Source organism: Prionailurus viverrinus, chromosome A1, assembly GCF_022837055.1.
Source record: "Prionailurus viverrinus isolate Anna chromosome A1, UM_Priviv_1.0, whole genome shotgun sequence".
NCBI classification, from domain to species: Eukaryota; Metazoa; Chordata; class Mammalia; order Carnivora; family Felidae; genus Prionailurus; species Prionailurus viverrinus.
In genome coordinates, this window is record NC_062561.1 from 117,441,337 (window position 1) to 117,464,834 (window position 23,498).

The window sequence follows — 23,498 nt, forward strand, 5'->3', positions numbered from 1 at the left end:
TTATAATCATGTTTAATATATTCTTTATTGGATGGCATTAAACTCAGGCTAATCATGAGTACTCTACAGCTCTTCAAGGCATAGTATTTGTTATAGTCTGTGTCAAGATCAGTAACCAACCCATAGCTTTACTGGTATACCATAGTTATTTAGCTATATGATAGCCTTGGAATTTGGGGACTTGAAAAACGATCTTTAATGTGTACTTTATGTGTACTTAATTAATGAACCAATTCCTTAAACCAAAAATGGAATGGACCTTCAGTATGGCATCATTCTCAAAGGGACTGGATTATTTAAATTAGCAAATGCAAGGGGATTTATTTCTTAGTCATGTTTTTTTCTGAATTTAGTCACTCTCACCCCCCCCATGTGCTAAAATTTTTTGCTCTTCTTTAGGCGAATATGTTGGTCTTGAGTTTATGGCTTCCACAATTAAAAAATAATTAAAAGTAGTTATAACTATAAATCTTTTGCATAGATCTATAATAATCAAATCACTATTTTATTTATTTTTTCATTTTTTATTTTGTTTACATTCATTTATTTTTGAGAGACAAAGAGAGACAGAGCACAAGTGGGGGTTGGGCAGAGAGAGGAGACACAGAATCCGAAGCAGGCTCCAGGCTCTAAGCTGTCAGCACAGAGCCCGACATGGGGCTTGAACTCACAAACCACGAGATCATGACCTGAGCTGAAGTTGGACGCTCAACCGACTGAGCCACCCAGGCGCCCCTCAAATCACTGTTTTAAAAAGTGTTCTAAAATGAAGACTACAGCTCACTTTCACATAAAACCTAAGATTCCTTTGTGTAGCCATTTACAATATTTTTTTAGTAAGAAAGTTTGGGATTTTCCAGGTGGCTGCTATCTTATCAAAAAGGATTTCAAATACTGGATATAGTTTGTTTCTTAACAGCCTTGAGAATGATTAAACTATTTTTCTCTTTTCATACAAGACTGATAAGCTTATTGCAGTAGATAACAGTTCCTATGCAAATTTCAATTTGGTTTTTGTATCTGAGATAAGAACAGGAAAATAAAATTGAGTGAATGAATTAGATTTGGAATGCTTTATATACTCTGGTCTCCTTAGACCATTTTTGGAATAAAATGTGTGTAAACAATCAGACAAATATAGCTTGAATTCCTGATTCAGTGGGTTGGGGGGTAGAAAGAAATTATTTTTCAAATAGTAGTGGATATAATGCAAATTTAAGTTGTTCTTCAGGATGGAAACTACAACATTCACCCTTAGCAGATACTATAATTGAAAAACAAAAGCTTTAAAATGAGGCAAAGATAAATATACTTTTTATTTCTAAGGGTCAGTACTTGGTAAATTCATTAACATCAAATAAAATAAATCTTTGGATAAACTGATAAATAGCTTGCATATCAGCATTGATTTGAAACACCATTCTATTGAGGTGGTAACTTAGAGAACTTGCATCTTGAATTATTCTGTGTACAACTGAACTAAATGTTTAGAATAATTTAACATAGTACAAGGATTAAGCAATAGAAATTAGTGTTAGCAACGGAGTAAACTTAATTAAAGTCCATTCCAAAGTAATCAATTTCTACAAGTCTAAAAAACATGACACTAATAACCAAGAAATGTGGACTTTTCACGCTTATATACATGATAATTATACATGATAATGTATAGTTAGTGCAGTAGTAGTACGTCCTCTTAGATGTCTATATCCAAGATAAAACTCTTCTTAGGATTATAACTTGTAAAACAAAAACTACCTTTGTAGAGCTAGTGGTCATACAGAAGGAATGTATAAATAAAGAATTAAAAGCCTACAAAGTAAAACATGGACCAATATATGAAGGAATTTTGAGAGAAGCAGTATAGGTGAAAGAAATAGTATAAACACAAAGGCACTTCCATTTTGAGCCACAGGATGTCGTTGTTCTCCAAGAAGAGGATTATTTTAACAGAAAAAAATTACCATTATTCACGGACCAGAAAGAATCTCCACTGTTGCGGTGTTTTAAAGACTATACACACCCATGTTGTTAAGATCCAGTAGAGATCTCAGGAACAGACTCAAAAGAAAGATCTAAAAGGACTACACATTTCCTCTCATGAAACGTTGATTTACTAACCTGAAACAGAGCAGGATGTTAGCTTCAGGATCAGGTGGCCAGGAAGTCAAGCGCTTGCTGCTCTCGGTTATGCTCCTTGCAGCGTCGGAGGCCGAGAGCGGCCAAGTCCATTACTCTGTCCCGGAGGAAGCCAAACACGGCACCTTCGTGGGCCGCATCGCGCAGGACCTGGGGCTGGAGCTGGGAGAGCTGGTGCCGCGCTTTTTCCGAGTGGCGTCCAAAGGTCGCGGGGATCTTCTGGAGGTAAATCTGCAGAATGGTATTTTGTTTGTGAATTCTCGGATCGACCGCGAGGAGCTGTGTGGGCGGAGCGCGGAATGCAGCATCCACCTGGAGGTGATCGTGGACAGGCCGCTGCAGGTTTTCCATGTGGAGGTGGAGGTGAAGGACATTAACGACAACCCGCCAATGTTCCCAGCGACACAAAAAAATTTGTTTATTTCTGAAACTAGGGCTCTCGACTCTCATTTTTCACTAGAGGGCGCGTATGATGCAGATATCGGGGCCAACGCTCTGCTGACTTACAAACTGAGCCCCAACGAATATTTCTCTCTGGAAGTACCCACCAACGAGGAACAGGTAAAACCGCTCGAACTAGTACTAAAAAAATCTTTAGACAGGGAAGTCGCTTCAAAGCTTCTCTTGGTGCTCAAAGCAACTGATGGGGGCAAACCCGAGCTGACAGGTACCACAGAGTTACACATCACAGTGCTGGATGCAAATGACAACGCCCCAGTATTTGACAAAGCAGTCCATCGTGTAAAATTACTGGAGAATTCGAGAAACGGTACTCTGGTTATTAGACTTAATGCCTCGGATTTGGATGAAGGTTCCAACAGTCACATTCTTTATTCATTTGCAACTGATGTCTCCTCTAATACAGAAGCCTCTTTTCATATAGATTCAGACAGTGGAGAAATAAAAGTAAACGGAAAAATAGATTTTGAAGAAACTAAATTATGGAAACTTCAAATAGAAGCAGTTGACAGAGGAAATCCTCCGATGTTTGGTCACTGCACAATCTTGATAGAAGTCTTGGATATTAACGATAATGCTCCGGAGTTGCTAGTGACTTCACTATCGCTGTCTGTTCCAGAGGATGCTCCACTGGGGACCGTCATCGCCCTAATCAGTGTAACTGACCGTGACGCTGGTGGCAACGGGCAAGTTACCTGCTCACTAACACCCCATGTCCCCTTCAAGCTGGTGTCCACCTTCAAGAATTACTATTCGCTGGTGCTGGACAGCGCCCTGGACCGCGAGAGCGTGTCGGACTATGCTCTAGTAGTGACAGCACGGGACGGGGGCTCGCCTTCGCTGTCGGCCACGGCCAGCGTGTCCGTGGAAGTGGCCGACGTGAACGACAACGCGCCGGCATTCGCGCAGGCCGAGTACACGGTGTTCGTGAAGGAGAACAACCCTCCCGGCTGCCACATCTTCACGGTGTCCGCGCGGGACGCGGACGCGCAGAAGAACGCGCTGGTGTCCTACTCGCTGGTGGAGCGGCGGGTGGGCGAGCGTGCGCTGTCGAGCTACGTGTCGGTGCACGCGGAGAGCGGCAAGGTGTACGCGCTGCAGCCGCTGGACCACGAGGAGCTGGAGCTGCTGCAGTTCCAAGTGAGCGCGCGCGACGCGGGCGTGCCCCCGCTGGGCAGCAACGTGACGCTGCAGGTGTTCGTGCTGGACGAGAACGACAACGCGCCCGCGCTGCTGCCGCTGCCTGGGGCGGGCGGCGCGGGCGGCGCCGTGAGCGAGCTGGTGTGGCGGTCGGTGGGCGCGGGCCACGTGGTGGCGAAGGTGCGCGCGGTGGACGCGGACTCGGGCTACAACGCGTGGCTGTCGTACGAGCTGCAGCCGGCGGCGGGTGGCGCGCGCAGCCCGTTCCGCGTGGCGCTGTACACGGGCGAGATCAGCACGACGCGCAGCCTGGACGAGGCGGACTCGCCGCGCCAGCGCCTGCTGGTGCTGGTGAGGGACCACGGCGAGCCGGCGCTGACGGCCACGGCCACCGTGCTGCTGTCGCTGGTGGAGAGCGGCCAGGCGCCCAAGGCCTCGTCGCGGGTGTTGGCGGGCGCCGCTGGCGCGGAGACGGCGCTGGTGGATGTCAACGTGTACCTGATCATCGCCATCTGCGCGGTGTCCAGCCTGCTGGTGCTCACGCTGCTGCTGTACGTGGCGCTGCGGTGCTCGGCGCCGCCCAGCGAGGGCGCGTGCGGGCCGGGGAAGCCCACGCTGGTGTGTTCCAGCGCGGTGGGGAGCTGGTCGTACTCGCAGCAGAGGCGGCAGAGGGTGTGCTCTGGGGAGGGTCCGCCCAAGACCGACCTCATGGCCTTCAGCCCTTGTGTTCCTCCCGGTTCAAGTTCTGGAGATAGTGGAGAACAACGGGATATTTTCGGGAATGATGTAAGTACAGTAATTCTGGAACATATTTTATGCCTTTTGATGTCAATTGCATAGTATGTTCAGCAATATTATTGTAAATTTATTACTTCATTTATTTGTTTCTGGTATTTTCCCTTGGGGTGGTTTATTTTAAAGCACATTGGAAGTCCATCCGTTTTCATTACTTTTCACTACAGTCTTCATGAACATGCCTGGAACATAATTTGCTGGAAATAATGAGAGTGGTAGTAATTGCAATAATGAAACAGATGGCTAACACTTTCTATAAATGAAAAAGGTTAAATCCTCCTGTAAAGAAAGCAAGGATCACTCATAGGAAGTGGAGGATATGGGCAAAGCTTACACTTCTAGTTTTCAACTTTGCAGCAAGTTCATTCTTCCTATTTATTTTCTTATTCTAATTGATGTCCTCCACTAATTATATTAAATGTATTCAAAATTACCATAATAATGCATAACTTCATAATTTAGTTATTTTGAGTTTGAAATCTATTTAAATCCTTACTTCTCTATAAACTATATGCTTATTACTAATGGGCATGGGCTGTTGAGGTGGCTTCCTTTTATAAATAATTTCGTTTCTTTATCATCAATGGCATGCTTCTTTAAGATACTGGGTGAAGTTTCAGCCTTACCTTTGAAGAGGACTTTACTTTTTTGTCTTTAAGTCTCTCACAATTTCAAGCTTATTTTCTTCATAGTCTTCAGCTGCTTCACATAAACTACATTTTTTATGTAATTCTTTTTTTTATGTTTGTTTTTGAGAGAGCACAAGCTGGGCAGGGGCAAACAGAAGGGGACAGAGGATCCCAAGAGGGCTCTGTGTTGACATCAGTGAGCCTGATGTGGGGCTTGAACTTAACGAACTGAACACCAAATGGCAAGACCATGACTTGAACCAAAGTCAGTTGCTCAACCAACTGAGCCACCCAGGTGCCCTTTTCTTTACTTCTCAATATAATTTCAGTTTTGCTAATTGCCTGTTGAATCTATTGCTGCTGTCCTCCATATTAATTCATTGATTTCCATTTACTTTATTTGGAAGATTTATTTTATATTTGATCATATTTATGCTTCTTACATTCATGGGACTCATTATGAGGCTGTATGGAAATTTTTTAGGGTAGGGTAGAAAAAATCACACTCCTTTGTGTTTTGAGTTTAAGAGAGTGTTCCCATAATGGGGAAAGGTGGTACTGATTCATGTGTTCCCCAAGCCACTTGGTCATTGAAACGACTTTGGTTTAAACAGCTTATGCATAACAACCATGGAATATACACAAAGGCACTTCTATTTGACAATGGTGTTGATCACATTTCACAATTTAACATTGTATACTGTAGATACATTTGATGCAAACTTTTTTTTTTGTCCAAAAGCTATATTTATGTGAATTGCTTAAAGAATCACAGAGGGGGTGCCTGGGTAGCTCTGTTGGATAAGCCTCTGACTCCATCTCACCTCAGGTCATGATCTGTCACTTCCTGAGTTTGAGCCCTGCATCAGGCTCTGCTCTGGCATCGTGGAGCCTGCTTCAGATTCTGTCCCTCCCTCTCTCTCTCTGTCTCTCTGATGTAAAAGTTTATTATTATTTTTTTGCTCCAGTGTACAAGTTAGAGATCTTTTAACTATATTGTGTGAAAAATAAGTTATATATATTTATATATGGAGTAGAATGATGTTATGAATAGGGTGAAGTTAATAGAAATGGTGAGACGTCATTAGCGACCATTTTATACCCAGGAAAAAAAAGATGATTTCTATGAAGATGAACATTAGGAAATCTTCAGAAAAGGAAAAACCAGGGCCTAGTATATCACACTGAAATTCTCTTCCTCCAAAGCTACAAAATAGAACAAGAACAAAGTCACTAGCTATAAATAAACCACTACTATTTGAACTATTTCAGTTTATTAGACATTACGCAAAGACTTAAAATATATGATTTTATTTAATCTTTATAACAACTTGTAAAGTACGTGTGACTACCTGAATTTTAAAGATGAACTAAGCGATGAGAAGATATTTGTGTAGCTTGTCTACTGCCATTCAGCTAGCACATGATAAAGTTAAAACTCAAATGCATATCTTTTGATTCCAGAGCCATTCTTTTATTCACCATAGAACTTACTACAGTAAATCTTTTCTTTGATCAGGCATAGTTTTGGCTATGAAGGTCAAGCACAAACTGTTTACAAGTGAATCCTTCTTTCTGTTTTGCTTAAGAAAAAGCCTTCATGATTATTGTCATATTTAATTTTGTAGAATGTCATAATTGAGATCAGAATTGAGTTTTTTAATGTTAAGTGATTTTTTTCTCAGAAGAGTTTCTGATCACATTATCATGTCTTCATGCCACATTGGGATAGGTATTTATATTATTCAATCAGTAGATAATGAAGAATTGCCATTGTAAAGACTATATATATTTTTTTGGAAGTAATATAAATAAGAATTATTTAATGTGAGAAAATCCATAAGATTCTGATCTGCAATGTTCTAGCAAAACACTAAAGCCAAATGACAAATATGAAAATGACCCTGCCCTTTTCATGCTATGAATAAGGATATTTTGGACAAATATAAGTGATAATATGATTATTTCCAGGATCCTGAACATCCACAAAGGATTCAATAAGTGTTTCCAAAATGTCATACTTCAGTAACAGCTTTAAGGTGTATATTGCCCTGAAAATCTTTGAATGTGTGTAGGTTTTTCAGAATTCAGTTTTCTTCAGTCTTGTTATCTGTAAGATTTGTGCTCACTGGACAAATGATCCGTGATCAAATAACTGTGTATACTTTAATGAGCAATATTAGCAAAGAGTGAACATCAATGAGTATATCCTATAATTTTGATAATACAATGTTGACTACTACTTCTAATCCATTAATTTTTAAGAACCTCCTGGGTTTCTAAGTATGTTTCAAGATTAGTTTCTCTGTTTTATGTTTTCAATAATAATGTTACCAGACTTGTTATGCTATATTAGTGGATTATGAAGACTAGAAGAACATTAAATCATGCACTCTAATATATGGCTAGCAGGACGTACAGTTGAAACTTAATACTAATCAGATTGGTTTAGTAAAGGTCAGGCACAAAGTTCCTTTCAATCAATTTTACTGAATCAATGTTAAGAACAATATTGATATGAACTTCTTGACATTAGCTTATTGCCAGATCTTGAGCCCATCCCCAAAGATGAATTCAAAGATAGTATGATCTCTTTTATTTGAGCTAGTTGAGATGGTGATACCTGAAATATCACAGCCAAAATGCAAAAGATGGGTCATTGGTTTATACAACACATCAACTCTTTTTAAAAAGTGTTTATTTTTAGAGAAAGAGAGCGAGTGGGGGGGGGGCAGAGAGAGAGGGAGAGAGAGAATCCCAAGTAGGCTCTGCACTGTCAGTGCACAGCCTGACATGGGACAGGATTTTACAACCATGAGATCATGACCTGAGTTGAAATTAAGACTTGGCTGCTTAACTGATTGAGATACCCAGGCAGCCCTATATCAAACTCTTTTGTGACTTGGTGTTCATCTTATATCCTTTCATATACTCAAAAAAAAAAAAAACCCACTACATATTACTGGAGAGTAATTGGTAAAATGACATCTGGTTTTAATTCAGACATGTAATATTATCTAGCTTGGGTAACCTTTCTGATGTTTATCTCTTTATCTACCTTTCAGGACTCCATATTGCATGTAACGTTGCAATCCCCAAGTTCTGTAATGAAATGATTGGAGATCTCTTGCTTCCTTTTTCTCCAAAATAAATCTAACATGTTTCAGATAGCATGTTAAATCTACTGTTAATGTAATCTAATGCTATATTTTGATTAGAGGCCCTTATAACTGATTGCTTCACACATGCATAAGAAAATTCAGTGTTATAAAAAGTGAAGAGTCTGCTTTACTAATTTTTGATTTTTTGTCATTTTTTAAAATATGAAATTTATTGTCAAGTTGGTTTCCATACAACACCTGCTTTATTAGTTTCTTAAGAAGGAATTTTGCATTTACTAAGAGTTCTAACAGGATGATAATATCAGCCATAGTGTGTATATATGTGTGTGTGTGTTCAAGATAAAGAAAAATACTAACATACATATATATGTACTAGTAATTTTTGTATGCCATTTAAATATTTTTATTTATTATTTATTTATTATTATTTTTTAGATGTGGGCCTGTTATATTGTAACATTTCAAAAGGTTTTATTTATTTATTTATTTATTTATTTATTTATTTATATAAATATGAAATTTATTGTTAAATTGGTTTCCATACAACACCCAGTGCTCATACCAACAGGTGCCCTCTTCAATACCCATCTCCCACCCCCCATCAACCCTCAGTTTGTTTTCAGTTTTTAAGAATCTCTTGTGTTTTGGCTCCTTCCTTCTCTAACCTCTTTTTAAATATTTTTAAATCAGAGATGAATCAGCAAAATCATACAACAAGCGGTGCCCGGGTTGCTCAGTCAGTTAAGCATCCAACTTTGGCTCAGGTCATGATCTCAGTTTGTGGGTTCACGCCTCATGTCAGGCTGTGTGCTAACAGCTCAGAGCCTGGAGCTTGGTTCAGATTCTGTGTCACCCTCTCTCTCAAAAATAAACATTAAAAAAAATTAAATCCTACAACAAAATACTCAAGCTATAATGATCTTTATTCTAAATAACTTTCTACTTTAAACTTCCATTATATTCTCTTTTGACTCCTTTAATTCCAAGTCTATATGAAAAGACAGAAGACACATAACCAAATTACATCTTCATGCAATGGAAACTTGTATCAATAATTCCCATTTTCGGGGCGCCTGGGTGGCGCAGTCGGTTAAGCGTCCGACTTCAGCCAGGTCACGATCTCGCGGTCCGGGAGTTCGAGCCCCGCGTCGGGCTCTGGGCTGATGGCTCGGAGCCTGGAGCCGGTTTCCGATTCTGTGTCTCCCTCTCTCTCTGCCCCTCCCCCGTTCATGCTCTGTCTCTCTCTGTCCCAAAAATAAATAAACGTTGAAAAAAAAATTAAAAAAAAATAATAATTCCCATTTTCTACTTGGTGTTTTATGAAATTGAATTTACACAAACAGTAAAGTCATTTGTCATTTGGTTGAATTGTTTGGTTATTTTCTCCATATATATTTAGCACAGTATTAGGTACTTACAGGAGTTAATTAGAAATTATTTCCCTTGTTATGGATGAACTTATGATTCCAAACCCAGAATTGTTTCAACAAGGAATAGGTCAGCTATTTTCATGTATATATCTTGACAGATATACATAAACCAATGTTGGTGACTTGGAAATACCAATATGGCACACACATTTTCATGGTGGTTTTTATTTATTTCATTGAATTATAATAAAATTTATTTTATAATTGAAAGACACCTTCTATATCATTAACATAAAGGTTTTGATACCTCACATTTTGATTCCTCACATAATTTTTGATACCTCACATACTACTGTTAACAATGAAACTTACCTGATAAACCATGTGTGTCAAATATAATTTCATCTACATCCATAGACGTTTCCATTATGAATTCTGTTTTAAACATTAAATTTGAAAAAATATTTTTGTTTTTCAAAGGATATAGGATTGTAACAAAAACAAATGTATATAACAAAAATAATTGGAATTAAATAGATATGAATAGAAGGCAAGTGCACATAGATAAGAACACAACATGCAGAACTTAAAGACTAAAGAGTTGTTATTAAAATCTCAAAATGGTCTTTGAGTTTCCTAGCAGCCAAAGTAACAAGAGAGACTAGAAGTAAAGCAATTCAAATTGGATAACATTTTGATATGAGAAGTAGTATCTTTAGGAAATGTTTAACCCTACCTTTTCATAAGGCTACCTGGAGAATTAAAGTCTGTGTGTATTTATGTAGATAAGTAAAATAACAATTTTATAACTCTAAATCAAACATAGGAACAAAAATTTCAATTTCATATTAAGAATAAAATGCCATTTTCCACATACCATCGTTTTCAATATAACTTATAATACGAGTGTTCCCTAAATAAGCACTTTGGAAATATTATTTTGGGAGTAAAATAATATGAAAGGTGTGAAGTTTATTATATTTTTCTCTTTAAGTAAAATTCTATAATGTATGGTGTAGTGTACAGTACTCACTATTCAGGCGCAAGGTGTCGCTCTTTACTTGGTGGAAGTAGTTCTTTCAAGGGTTGGTCTGACCGGCCAGGAACGCCCCGTACAAAAACGACTCCATCATGCCTAACGCTACTGTTAAAGGATTCTTTGAAACTTCTAAAAAATTCAGCTAGATTTTTAACCCTTAACTGGAGTCTCTGGTACTGTAAGTGTGAGAACCTTATTTTGGAAGTCAATGTCGTATGCGATGTTTGACTCTCAAAGAAGGGGATTGCGCACTCGGCGTCTGCTGCTGTCACTTCTGCTGCTCACAGTCTGGGAAGCTGGGAGCGGCCAGGTCCACTACTCGGTCCAGGAAGAGGCCAAACACGGCACTTTCGTGGGCCGAATTGCCCAGGACCTAGGGCTGGAGCTGGCAGAGCTGGTGCCGCGCCTTTTCCGGGTGGCGTCCAAAGGCCGCGGGGACCTTCTGGAGGTAAATCTGCAGAATGGCATTTTGTTTGTGAATTCTCGGATCGACCGGGAGGAGCTGTGCGGACAGAGCGCAGTGTGCAGCATCTACCTGGAGGTGATCGTGGACAGGCCGCTGCAGGTTTTCCATGTGGAAGTGGAAATAAGGGATATTAACGACAATCCACCGGTGTTCTTTCTCAGAGAACAAAAGCTGCTGATTCCTGAATCTAAGCAACCCGAATCTCATTTTCCTCTAGAGGGAGCTTCTGATGCAGATATAGGAGAGAATGCTCTATTGACCTACAGACTAAGTCAAAATGAGTATTTTTCTTTACAACTACCAACACATAGTAAGCAGACTAAAAGACTGTCGCTTACATTAAAGAAATATCTGGATCGAGAGAAAACTCCAGAACTTAATTTGCTACTGACAGCTGCAGACGGGGGAAAACCAGAGCTCACTGGCACCGTTCAGCTTTTCATCCACGTCTTGGATGTTAACGACAATGATCCAGAATTTGAGCAATCAGAATACAAGGTGAGATTGATGGAAAACGCAGCTAAAGAAACTTTTGTGATAAAGCTAAACGCCACAGATCGAGATGAAGGAGTCAATGGAGAGGTAACATACTCCTTGATGTCAGTTAAACCCAATGGAAAACTCTTATTTACACTAGATGAAAATAGCGGAGAAGTGAGGGTCAATGGAACTTTAGATTATGAAGAAAACAAGTTTTATGAAATTGAAGTACAGGCTACAGATAAAGGGAATCCCCCAATGGCAAGTCACTGTACAGTCTGGGTAGAGATCTTAGACGCCAATGACAATGCCCCTGAAGTCACCTTGACTTCCCTGTCTCTCCCTGTACGAGAGGACACTCAGCCCAGCACGGTCATTGCGCTGATCAGTGTATCCGACCGTGACTCCGGTGCCAACGGACAAGTGATCTGTTCTCTAACGCCCAACGTACCTTTCAAGATCGTGTCCACGTTCAAGAACTATTATTCGCTGGTGCTGGACAGCGCCCTGGACCGCGAGAGCGTGTCGGACTATGCTCTAGTAGTGACAGCACGGGACGGGGGCTCGCCTTCGCTGTCGGCCACGGCCAGCGTGTCCGTGGAAGTGGCCGACGTGAACGACAACGCGCCGGCATTCGCGCAGGCCGAGTACACGGTGTTCGTGAAGGAGAACAACCCTCCCGGCTGCCACATCTTCACGGTGTCCGCGCGGGACGCGGACGCGCAGAAGAACGCGCTGGTGTCCTACTCGCTGGTGGAGCGGCGGGTGGGCGAGCGTGCGCTGTCGAGCTACGTGTCGGTGCACGCGGAGAGCGGCAAGGTGTACGCGCTGCAGCCGCTGGACCACGAGGAGCTGGAGCTGCTGCAGTTCCAAGTGAGCGCGCGCGACGCGGGCGTGCCCCCGCTGGGCAGCAACGTGACGCTGCAGGTGTTCGTGCTGGACGAGAACGACAACGCGCCCGCGCTGCTGCCGCTGCCTGGGGCGGGCGGCGCGGGCGGCGCCGTGAGCGAGCTGGTGTGGCGGTCGGTGGGCGCGGGCCACGTGGTGGCGAAGGTGCGCGCGGTGGACGCGGACTCGGGCTACAACGCGTGGCTGTCGTACGAGCTGCAGCCGGCGGCGGGTGGCGCGCGCAGCCCGTTCCGCGTGGCGCTGTACACGGGCGAGATCAGCACGACGCGCAGCCTGGACGAGGCGGACTCGCCGCGCCAGCGCCTGCTGGTGCTGGTGAGGGACCACGGCGAGCCGGCGCTGACGGCCACGGCCACCGTGCTGCTGTCGCTGGTGGAGAGCGGCCAGGCGCCCAAGGCCTCGTCGCGGGTGTTGGCGGGCGCCGCTGGCGCGGAGACGGCGCTGGTGGATGTCAACGTGTACCTGATCATCGCCATCTGCGCGGTGTCCAGCCTGCTGGTGCTCACGCTGCTGCTGTACGTGGCGCTGCGGTGCTCGGCGCCGCCCAGCGAGGGCGCGTGCGGGCCGGGGAAGCCCACGCTGGTGTGTTCCAGCGCGGTGGGGAGCTGGTCGTACTCGCAGCAGAGGCGGCAGAGGGTATGCTCTGGGGAGGGTCCGCCCAAGACCGACCTCATGGCCTTCAGCCCCAGCCTTCCTCCAGGCCTGGATAGAGAAGTCGAAGGGCAAAGGCAGGAGGCAGGATCAAATCATCCTGGGCAGGTGAGTTCTATAGATTCCTCTTCTTTTGAAGTCTATGTTAAATTTTGAAAAATCCAGTTTATTTCATAGAAAAATTTAATGAATACTCTGTTTTGAGTATTAATGTTTTAAATGAGTATGAAGTTTTTAAAGAACAATTTCCTTTAGTGAAATGTCAAATGGGGTAAAAATCCAATTTTAATCATGAGAAGAATCAGGTTTTTAGCCAATAAATGTGCCATTTCTCCTAATGTTTTGGTATAAAATAGTGAAAGAAGATGTTTCTCCTCTCATCACTTTATGAGCAACAATTTCTAATTTTCTTTTTTTAAATTAATTTTTAAAATTTACATCCAAGTTAGTTAGCTTATAGTGCAACAGTGATTTCAGGAATAGATTCCTTAATGCCCCTTACCCATTCAGCCCACCCCCCTTCCCACAACCCCTCCAGTAACCCTCTGTTTGTTCTCCATATTTAAGAGTCTCTTATGTTTTGTTCCTCTCTCTGCTTTTATATTACTTTTGCTTCCCTTCCCTTATGTTCATGTTTTGTATCTTAAAATTCTCATATGAGTGAAGCCATATGATGTTTGTCTTTCTCTAATTTCGCTTAGCATAATACCCTCTAGTTACATCCATGTAGTTGTAAATGACAAGATTTCATTCTTTTTGATTGCCGAGTAATACTCCATTGTATATATGTATATACCACATCTTCTTTATCTATTCATCTGTCTATGGACATTTGGGCTCTTTCCATACTTTGGCTATTAGCAATTGTGCTGCTATCAACATTGGGGTGCACGTGCCCCTTTGAAACAGCATACATGCATCCCTTGGATAAATACCTAGTAGTGCAATTGCTGGGTCGTGGGGTAGTTCTATTTTTAATTTTTTGAGGAACCTCCATACTGTTTCCCACATTGGCTGTGCCAGTTTGCATTCCCACCAGCAGTGCGAAAGAGATCCTCTTTTTCGGCATCTTCGCCAACATCTGTTGTTGCCTGAGTTGTTAATGTTAACCATTCTGACAGGTGTGAGGTGGTATCTCATTGTGGTTTTGATTTGTATTTCCCTGATGATGAGTGATGTTGAGCATTTTTTCATGTGTCAGTTGGCCATCTGGATGTCTTCTTTGGAGAAGTGTCTGTTCATGTCTTTTGCCCATTTCTTCACTGGATTATTTGTTTTTTGGATGTTGAGTTTGATAAATTCTTTATAGATTTTGGTTACTAACCCTTTATCTGATATGTTGTTTGCAAATATTTTCTCCCATTCTATCGATTGCCTTTTAGTTTTTCTGATTGTTTTCTTCACTGTGCAGAAGCTTTTTATTTTGATGAGGTCCTAATTGTTCATTTTTGTTTTTGATACCCTTGCCTCTGGAGACATGCTGAGTAAGAAGTTGCTGTGGCCAAGGTCAAAGAGGTTTTTGCCTGCTTTTTCCTCGAAGATTTTGATGGCTTTCTGTCTTACATTTAAGTCTTTCATCCATTTTGAGTTTATTTTTTGTGTATGGTGTAAGAAAGTGGTCCAGATTTATTTTTCTCCGTGTCACTCTTCAGTTTTCCCAGCACCACTTGCTGAAGAGACTGTCTTTATTCCATTCGCTATTCTTTCCTGCTTTGTCAGAGATTAGTTGGCCATACTTTTGTGGGTCCATTTCTGGGTTCTCTATTCTGTTTCATTGATATGAGTGTCTGTTTTTGTGCCAACAATTTCTAATTTTCAATGACCTACCTAGACCACTTCATTTCATCTCTAATCCTCACTAATGTAGATTATCACTATGGATCATTTCAATTTACTCATCCTCTTTGTCTTTTAACACAGCCTTTTACTTTTATATTTTCACATTATTAGGTTGCTTGAGTTTTCTCAGTTCAGCCTTGTGTCAAAGATTGAACATTAAGTCTGAAAAGATTTACCTTTCTTTTTCTGTGGCATTAAACATAGATCATACATTTATTGTCCATTAAATAATCTTTAGTTTTGCCTCAACTGATAAGTTAAAACCTGTTCTCATATTATTTGCAGTTAAAAATTAGTCTTGCATTTTTGTATGCTGTTTTCATTGAAATAATGTAATTAAAGTTTCTGTTGATTTATTTTTTAAGTTTTTAATGTTTATTTATGATTATGATTATGATTATGATTATGATTATGATTATTTTGAGAGACAGAGTGTGAGGGGGTAGAGGCAGAGAGACACGGAGACACAGAATCTGAAGCAGGCTCCAGACTCTGAGCTGTCAGCACAAGAGCCCCACACAGGGCTCGAGGAATGCAAGATCATGACCTGAGCTGAAGTCTTCTGCTTAACCCACTGAGCCACACAGGCACCCCTGTTGATTTTTTTTTAAACCTGTAATGGGCACAGATTTATCTACAACACACTCAAACAGAACTCCCATATTTATGCTTGCAAAGTTTACTAGGCAAATAAAGTTATTCATATTACTCAACCAAGTCTTCAAACTTGCTGGAGACATACACATAGGGCTATAATATCTGCAATATATGCTAGTTGGCAGTCTTTCCTAAGCTTTGTGAATTCATATAGAAAGGAAAATGTTAAGTCTATTAAAGTGAAATGAAAATTACCATTTTGACTCCTCTCACATTTTAAATGTCCTGTCTTTAAATGCTTTCTCTAGTGCTTGCAAAATTTTCTTTCTATGTGGTATAATCACATCTGATGATTCTATCAAAGGTTGTTTACCTCTAGGTCATTCCTCTAATTCAGTGATCCTTAGCTATATGCAGGGTGGCACAATTGCTGATCTCTTTGAGAATTTAATGAAATTCATATGTGGCTATTCTCCCTTTAAAATTATAGGTTAAAATTTCTTTATTTTATAGTAGGTAATTAAAATAAAATATAAAATGTCTCAGACTTAAAAGATTAAGCCATTGTATCATTTATGCAACTTTGTAAATATAATAAATGTGAATGTAGGACACACAATATTATCCATCTCCAAATGAAGTTCTTAGAATGACTCAAGGTCATTTAAATTTAAGAAACAAAGACATTAGAATGATTTAAGTATATGTTAAATTTTTGTAAATTATTACTTTTATAGTACAATAGTTGATGCACATTTTTAGATAATTCCAAATTACATGGACTATTTTCTACAAGTTTTGTGTCTTTTATACTTATTCTTAATTTCAAGATTACATTCAGTGGTGTAAAATTATAATTTCAACCATTTTCTAGTTTAGTTGTTTAAGTATTAAGCTAATTTTACATGTTCCTATCTTTTTAGTAATTTAATTATGTCTAATGGTGTGTAAGGACTACATAACACACTACTTTTTCAGTAAAGTTTCTTAGCAATCATTGTACATTGACAATTTTTGAAAATGAGAGATAGAAAATGAAGAAGCATGGTAGGATATTAGACAATTTAAATAGTCCAATAGCATCAAAAAAAGTTTTTTTGGTTAATTAAGAGCCAGTTTTATAGTTGATTTAAGTTATCTTATACTTGTAGAACCATTATTGATTATTTTTTTCTGGTTCAATAAATATTTCTTATCTCAGTTCCTTTTGTTATTATATGTAGAAGGAATGGTGACCGATCATTGACTTTAAAGATTTTGACTTGAATTTTAATGAGCTTATACACTCTGTATTTAATTGCTCACAACTAGCTGTAGGATCTTATCTGTGTTGTGTTTTCCCTTAAAGGTGCTCTTGATTTAATTAATCAGATTATGAAAAGTCCTTTCTTTCTCCCTTGCAATCGTAGTCACCATTCTGACTTTCTGAAGAGAAGCATATTTTGAGTGACTACTAACTGGCCTGATGGGAAAATTTTTAAAGGGAAACCAGAAGTTCATTGTAAAGTTGATATTCTTTTGATTTTAGTTATTGAGACGGGGCTCCAAAACATCTCACCAGTTCTTTTCATATTAGGCCTCCACTTCAACTTTAGACAGTTGTGAAATTTGGAGGCTTTGATTCAACATTTTACAGGAAAATGCTTTCCTCCTGCTAGAATAAAACTTCACTGGATCTGTACCCAAACCTCATTTTAACATGTTATGGGAATGAGAGCAGTTGTATGAAAAGTCATCACATTTGAGTATCAAGGAGCCAAAACAATGACATGCTTCATATTTATGTTGAATTCTCATATTTACCAGAAGTATGAATAAAATAATTTATATGAAATATTCAGTTAATAGACATATCTTAGTTTCTTTTTCTTTACTAAATGAGGGATTCTTGAGTTTTCCCTAAAGTCCTACAATTAAGTGCTTGTGAAGGAGAAAAGGCACTACAAGTGGGAATTGTAAGCAAAGTAAAGTCGAGGCTGATGTATATTATTCTTTGTTTTGTTCTCCATGATAGGCAAAAAGTAGCTTTTTATGGCTATTTTATGATAGACTTTGAAGCAGAATATTTAATAATCTGAAGAATAATGGAAATGATTGTGCTTTGTTACTTATATCATATACGTTAAATAAATAGTCATTTACAAACGATCCATGAAAATATCCAAAAGTCAAAAAACTTAAAGTGTCCCGGGAAGTGGCTAAACCAAAAAGAACCTCAGGATCTTTCTTGTACTTACATAATCAGTCACATGATGTCGCTGTACACTCAGAAGGTGGAGAAGGAAAACTTTGTCTCGCGTTCAGCTTCCAACCACTGGCAGAATAGGATCGACTCCATATTGACCGGAACGCTGGGTAAATTTTATCAAACATATACCTACGGAAAGAAAGACTGCTCACAAAGGTTCCCAGGCGAGCAGTCCCTTAAAACTAACAGTCCCATCTCAGAGATCTCGTTAACTACAATGGTGTTTTCCTGGAGAGGAGGCCCAGGAGCCCGGCGATTGCTCCTGGCGCTTCTGCTCCTTGCAGCTGCGAAATCTGGGAGCGGCCAGGTCCACTACTCGGTCCCGGAGGAGGCCAAACACGGCACTTTCGTGGGCCGCATCGCGCAAGACCTGGGACTGGAACTAGCGGAGCTCGTACCGCGCTTTTTCCGTGTGGCGTCCAAAGGCCGCCGAGACCTTCTGGAGGTAAATCTGCAGAATGGCATTTTGTTTGTGAATTCTCGGATCGACCGAGAGGAGCTCTGTGGGAGGAGTACCGAGTGTAGCATCCACCTGGAGGTGATCGTGGACAGGCCGCTGCAGGTTTTCCATGTGGAGGTGGAGGTGAAAGACATTAATGATAACCCGCCGGTGTTCAGAGAAGTAGAACAAAAGGTACTTATCTCTGAATCTGCACCTCTGGATTCTCATTTTCCTCTAGAGGGCGCTTCCGATGCGGACATCGGCGTAAACTCTCTTCTGACCTATAGGTTAGGTATAAATGAGTATTTTACTCTTAAATTAATAACGAAAAACGATAAAAGTATATTGCCTGAACTAGTTCTACGGAAGTCATTGGATAGAGAGGAAACGCCAGAACTTAATATATTGCTGACCTCCCAGGATGGCGGTAAACCCGAGCTAACAGGATCTGTTCAGATTAAAATAAGCATCCTGGATGTGAATGACAACGCTCCGGAGTTTGATAAGCCTGGCTATAGAGTAGTGTTGTTTGAAAATGTCCCAAACGGCACGAGAGTGATTCAATTAAATGCTTCTGATCTAGACGAAGGGGTCAATAGAGAAATTTCCTTTGCAATCAGACTGATTTTGCCAGTGAGTGAGAAATGCATGTTTTCAATAAATGCAGAAACAGGTGAAATCAGAATATATGGGAAATTGGATTTTGAAGAGAATAATGAGTATGAAATTCAGGTTAACGCCATTGATAAAGGGATTCCTTCCATGGCAGGTCACTGCACAGTCCTAGTGGAAGTTCTGGACCTGAATGACAATACCCCTGAGGTAATGGTTACTTCGTTGTCTCCCCCGGTGAGAGAGGATGTTCAGGTGGGCACTGTCATCGCCTTGATCAGCGTGTCCGACCGTGACTCTGGCGCCAACGGGCAGGTGACCTGCTCACTAACACCCCATGTCCCCTTCAAGCTGGTGTCCACCTTCAAGAATTACTATTCGCTGGTGCTGGACAGCGCCCTGGACCGCGAGAGCGTGGCGAACTATGAGCTGCTGGTGACCGCACGGGACGGGGGCTCGCCTTCGCTGTCGGCCACGGCCAGCGTGTCCGTGGAAGTGGCCGACGTGAACGACAACGCGCCGACATTCGCGCAGGCCGAGTACACGGTGTTCGTGAAGGAGAACAACCCTCCCGGCTGCCACATCTTCACGGTGTCCGCGCGGGACGCGGACGCGCAGGAGAACGCGCTGGTGTCCTACTCGCTGGTGGAGCGGCGGGTGGGCGAGCGTGCGCTGTCGAGCTACGTGTCGGTGCACGCGGAGAGCGGCAAGGTGTACGCGCTGCAGCCGCTGGACCACGAGGAGCTGGAGCTGCTGCAGTTCCAAGTGAGCGCGCGCGACGCGGGCGTGCCCCCGCTGGGCAGCAACGTGACGCTGCAGGTGTTCGTGCTGGACGAGAACGACAACGCGCCCGCGCTGCTGCCGCTGCCTGGGGCGGGCGGCGCGGGCGGCGCCGTGAGCGAGCTGGTGTGGCGGTCGGTGGGCGCGGGCCACGTGGTGGCGAAGGTGCGCGCGGTGGACGCGGACTCGGGCTACAACGCGTGGCTGTCGTACGAGCTGCAGCCGGCGGCGGGTGGCGCGCGCAGCCCGTTCCGCGTGGCGCTGTACACGGGCGAGATCAGCACGACGCGCAGCCTGGACGAGGCGGACTCGCCGCGCCAGCGCCTGCTGGTGCTGGTGAGGGACCACGGCGAGCCGGCGCTGACGGCCACGGCCACCGTGCTGCTGTCGCTGGTGGAGAGCGGCCAGGGGCCCAAGGCCTCGTCGCGGGTGTTGGCGGGCGCCGCTGGCGCGGAGACGGCGCTGGTGGATGTCAACGTGTACCTGATCATCGCCATCTGCGCGGTGTCCAGCCTGCTGGTGCTCACGCTGCTGCTGTACGTGGCGCTGCGGTGCTCGGCGCCGCCCAGCGAGGGCGCGTGCGGGCCGGGGAAGCCCACGCTGGTGTGTTCCAGCGCGGTGGGGAGCTGGTCGTACTCGCAGCAGAGGCGGCAGAGGGTGTGCTCTGGGGAGGGTCCGCCCAAGACCGACCTCATGGCCTTCAGCCCCAGCCTTCCACAGTCGGGAGAAGATTGTTTAAATTCTTCCAGTGAAGTAAGTCATTGATATTATTTAAGCATATTTGTTTTCTTTAATAACTTTTTGTTAGCGTATAAATAATCTTTTCTTTTTTCTTTGTGTTATCTTTTCTTTTTAAATTCATTTATTTTGAGAGAGAGAGAGAGAGACCAAGCAGGGAAGCGGCAGAGAGGAGAGACAGAATCTTAAGCAGGCTCCACGCTGTCAGCACAGAACCCGAAGCGGGGCTGTATCTCACAAACCCTGGGGTCATGACCTGAGTGGAAATCAAGAGTCGGTTTAGCCTACCGAGCCGTCCCGGGGCACCCCTCAATTGAATCTTTTAAAGTGTATTTTACATCTTGTAATTTTTTTTACCGCAAAAATATCCAGAGGTTTCTCTGACTAGAGAATAAAAACTTAAGTCATTCAGCCTGGTAGTGAAGGCCTTAAACTTTCCTGCCTTTGCCTACTACTATCTCACATATCTTTAGTTAGAACATGAAATATAGCATCATTCCATCAATAATTTTAATAATATATGGTATTGAAATACACCACCTAGGTGGTTCCCTCCATTGTAGAAGTGTAGGTATACTCTTTATTAAAGAGTTCCTTGAAAGATGACTTAAAAAAATTTTTTTTAAGTTTTCATTTATTTTTGAGAGAGAGAGAGACAGAGAATGAGTTGGGGAGGGGCAGAGAGAGAGGGAGACACAGAATCCGGAGCAGGCTCCAGGCTCTGAGCTGTCAGCACAGAGCCGGATGCAGGGCTCAAACCCACAAGTCGTGAGACCATGACCTGAGCTGAAGTTGGACGCTTAACTGACTGAGCCACCCAGGCACCCCAAGATAGATAACTTTTCAACTGGAAAGTGTTCCCTTTGGAGAGATAAGTATGAATAAATGAGCAGAGTTTGCTCTAGTGAATGTGTACTTGAAGGATGGAGCAGGGGAGATTCTGAAGGTAGGAAAACTAGTAAAGAATTTTTTTATTGTACTCTAGATATCAGGTAATGGAGACAAATCATGACAGTCAAAATGGATTGAAAGAAACATGTACAAGAGGCATTGGCAAAGTAGAGGCAACCTAATAATGACCGATTCATTACAAATCATAAAAGAAAGACAAAAATAGAGGATGACACTAATGTTTTTAGTTTGGTCACTTAGGAGGATGAGATTGCCAGTAATTGAGATGCAGGGTACAGTAGGAGAAACAGTTTGTGTATGGTTGTCCAGCTACCAAATGGAGAGAAACATTTAAGAAAATATTACTTTTGTGGTTCTTGGAGCATGCCATTATGATTGGAAATGTCATTTTGATCTGGAACTCAGGGGAGATTATAAAAGTAGATTTGGGAGTAATTCCCTTAGAGAACAACCTATGAAAGAATTAAATCAGAAGATATACATAACAAAATGAAATCAATGTGTCCAAGTAAAGAATTTAGGTGAATAGGTGTGTTAGTTCCTGGGGTTGCTGTAGCAAATTACCAAAAACTGGCTGGCTTAAGACAACAAAAAATTACTTTCTCTCCACTCTGGGAACCAGAAGTCCAAAATTAAAGTTTTGGCAGGGCTGTACCCTCTGGAGCTTGAAAGGAAAATGTGTTATCTCTGATATCTCCTGATGGCTATCGGCATTCCTTGGGTTTTGGCCACACCACTCCGTCTCCCTGGACATTGCCTACTTTTCTTCTTCTTTTTTATTATTATAATAATTTATAGTTTTATATATTCAAAATCTGAGTGTATCCATTGTTTATAAATGTAGATTCATGATTACAAGTCAAATTGGGTAGTATTTATAAGTATGATCTATATCAAAAAGGTAAAAGTATTATTTATTATACTTATTATATAGCAATTTAATTTCTTTTGGACACAATAGAAACATATTTCTAGTTACACTCTTGGTTAAATTTATATTCCTTAGTGATGTGTTTATCCTCTGGAGTTATTACCGAGCATCAGAAATTCAGAAGAGAGGTTGAGGCTACATCTAAGACTTTAGTCAGAGATTCCAGTCTGTAATTATTGGGATGTCCATTACTCTTTTCAAAGCTACTATTTTTTCCCTGAATTTTGAGCCTTTAATATGGGCACAAGATTCTCCAAAATTTGAAGATTAAATTTTTTGCTTATGTTTATCTTTTTGATCCTTAAAACATTTAAAATGATTTTTTGAGGTGTAAAACTTCTTTGTAAAGAAATACACAATGTTAAGAACTGTGTAGAATAAAAAGCGTAAGCTTCAAATGCTGGTAAACATTAACAGTTGGAGCCTATATTTTCAGATCTTTTGTCTGTGAATTAATAGGTCAAATTATAGGTATTCTATATAATACTTTTGTCACTTTTGTTCAATGATTCTGTCTCTATTTTTCTTCAAATGGTTTTTCAATTTGAACCCATTGCTAGAATAATTGTGTAACATTCAAAAAAATTTAAAGTAAAATATCCTGTTCATTGCCACTATCACATAATTTTTTGACAAAAAAGTTTTATTTTTATTGGACTTTGTGCATATAATATTTCCAATAAAACAAAAAGTAAAAAATAAAAAATAATATATTATAAACATGCATATATAATGATTGTTTTTTAATTCCATTAAGTAATACCATTATTTTTTATCGTCCCTGTATTTATTTTATTTTAATTTAAATTTTAGGTAGTTAACATACAGTGCAATATTGGTTTCAGGAATATAATTCATTGATTCATCACTTACATACAGCACCCAGTGCTCATCACAACAAGTGTTCTCCTTAGTACCCATCAACCCGCCTAGCCCATCTCCCATACTCCTCCCTCCATCAACCCACTTTGTTCTTTATCATTAAGATTCTCTTGTAGTTTGTTTCCCTCTCTTCTCTTCCCCCTCCTTCCCATATGTTCATCTGTTTTGTTTCTTAAATTCCATGTATGAGTGAAAGAAATCATATGGTATTTGTCTTTCTCTGATTGACTTATTTTGCTCAGCATAATATATTCTAGCTCTATCCACATCATTGCAAATCGCAAGATTTCATTCTTTTTGATGGCTGAATTACATATT

At 41.4% G+C, this 23,498-nt stretch overlaps 2 protein-coding genes across 4 annotated transcripts in view; both read left to right on the forward strand.

The window, feature by feature from the left end:
* Positions 1 to 23,498, forward strand: part of LOC125172886 (protocadherin alpha-C2) — a 174,953-nt gene that overhangs the window by 27,615 nt on the left and 123,840 nt on the right. The window contains exon 1 of one of the 3 annotated variants that reach the window (XM_047871522.1): positions 10,790 to 13,307. The exons of 1 other annotated variant lie outside the window; for it this stretch is intronic. In XM_047871522.1, coding sequence (XP_047727478.1) covers positions 10,902 to 13,307 — 2,406 coding nt within the window. In that variant the 5' untranslated portion in view covers positions 10,790 to 10,901. Of the gene's footprint in view, positions 1 to 10,789; positions 13,308 to 17,889; positions 20,471 to 23,498 lie in introns of those variants that run through there. One more of the 3 variants, XM_047871531.1, reaches the window with a different exon arrangement.
* On the forward strand, positions 2,060 to 4,578 carry LOC125172935 (protocadherin alpha-10-like). Its single transcript, XM_047871583.1, has one exon. It carries the CDS (start codon positions 2,137 to 2,139, stop codon positions 4,576 to 4,578), a length of 2,442 nt encoding a protein of 813 aa, XP_047727539.1. The 5' UTR covers positions 2,060 to 2,136.

Coding starts and splice junctions, on each gene's coding strand:
- LOC125172935 (XM_047871583.1), top strand. CDS start 2,137: ATGTTAGCTTCAGGATCAGGTGGCCAGGAAGTCAAGCGCTTGCTGCTC.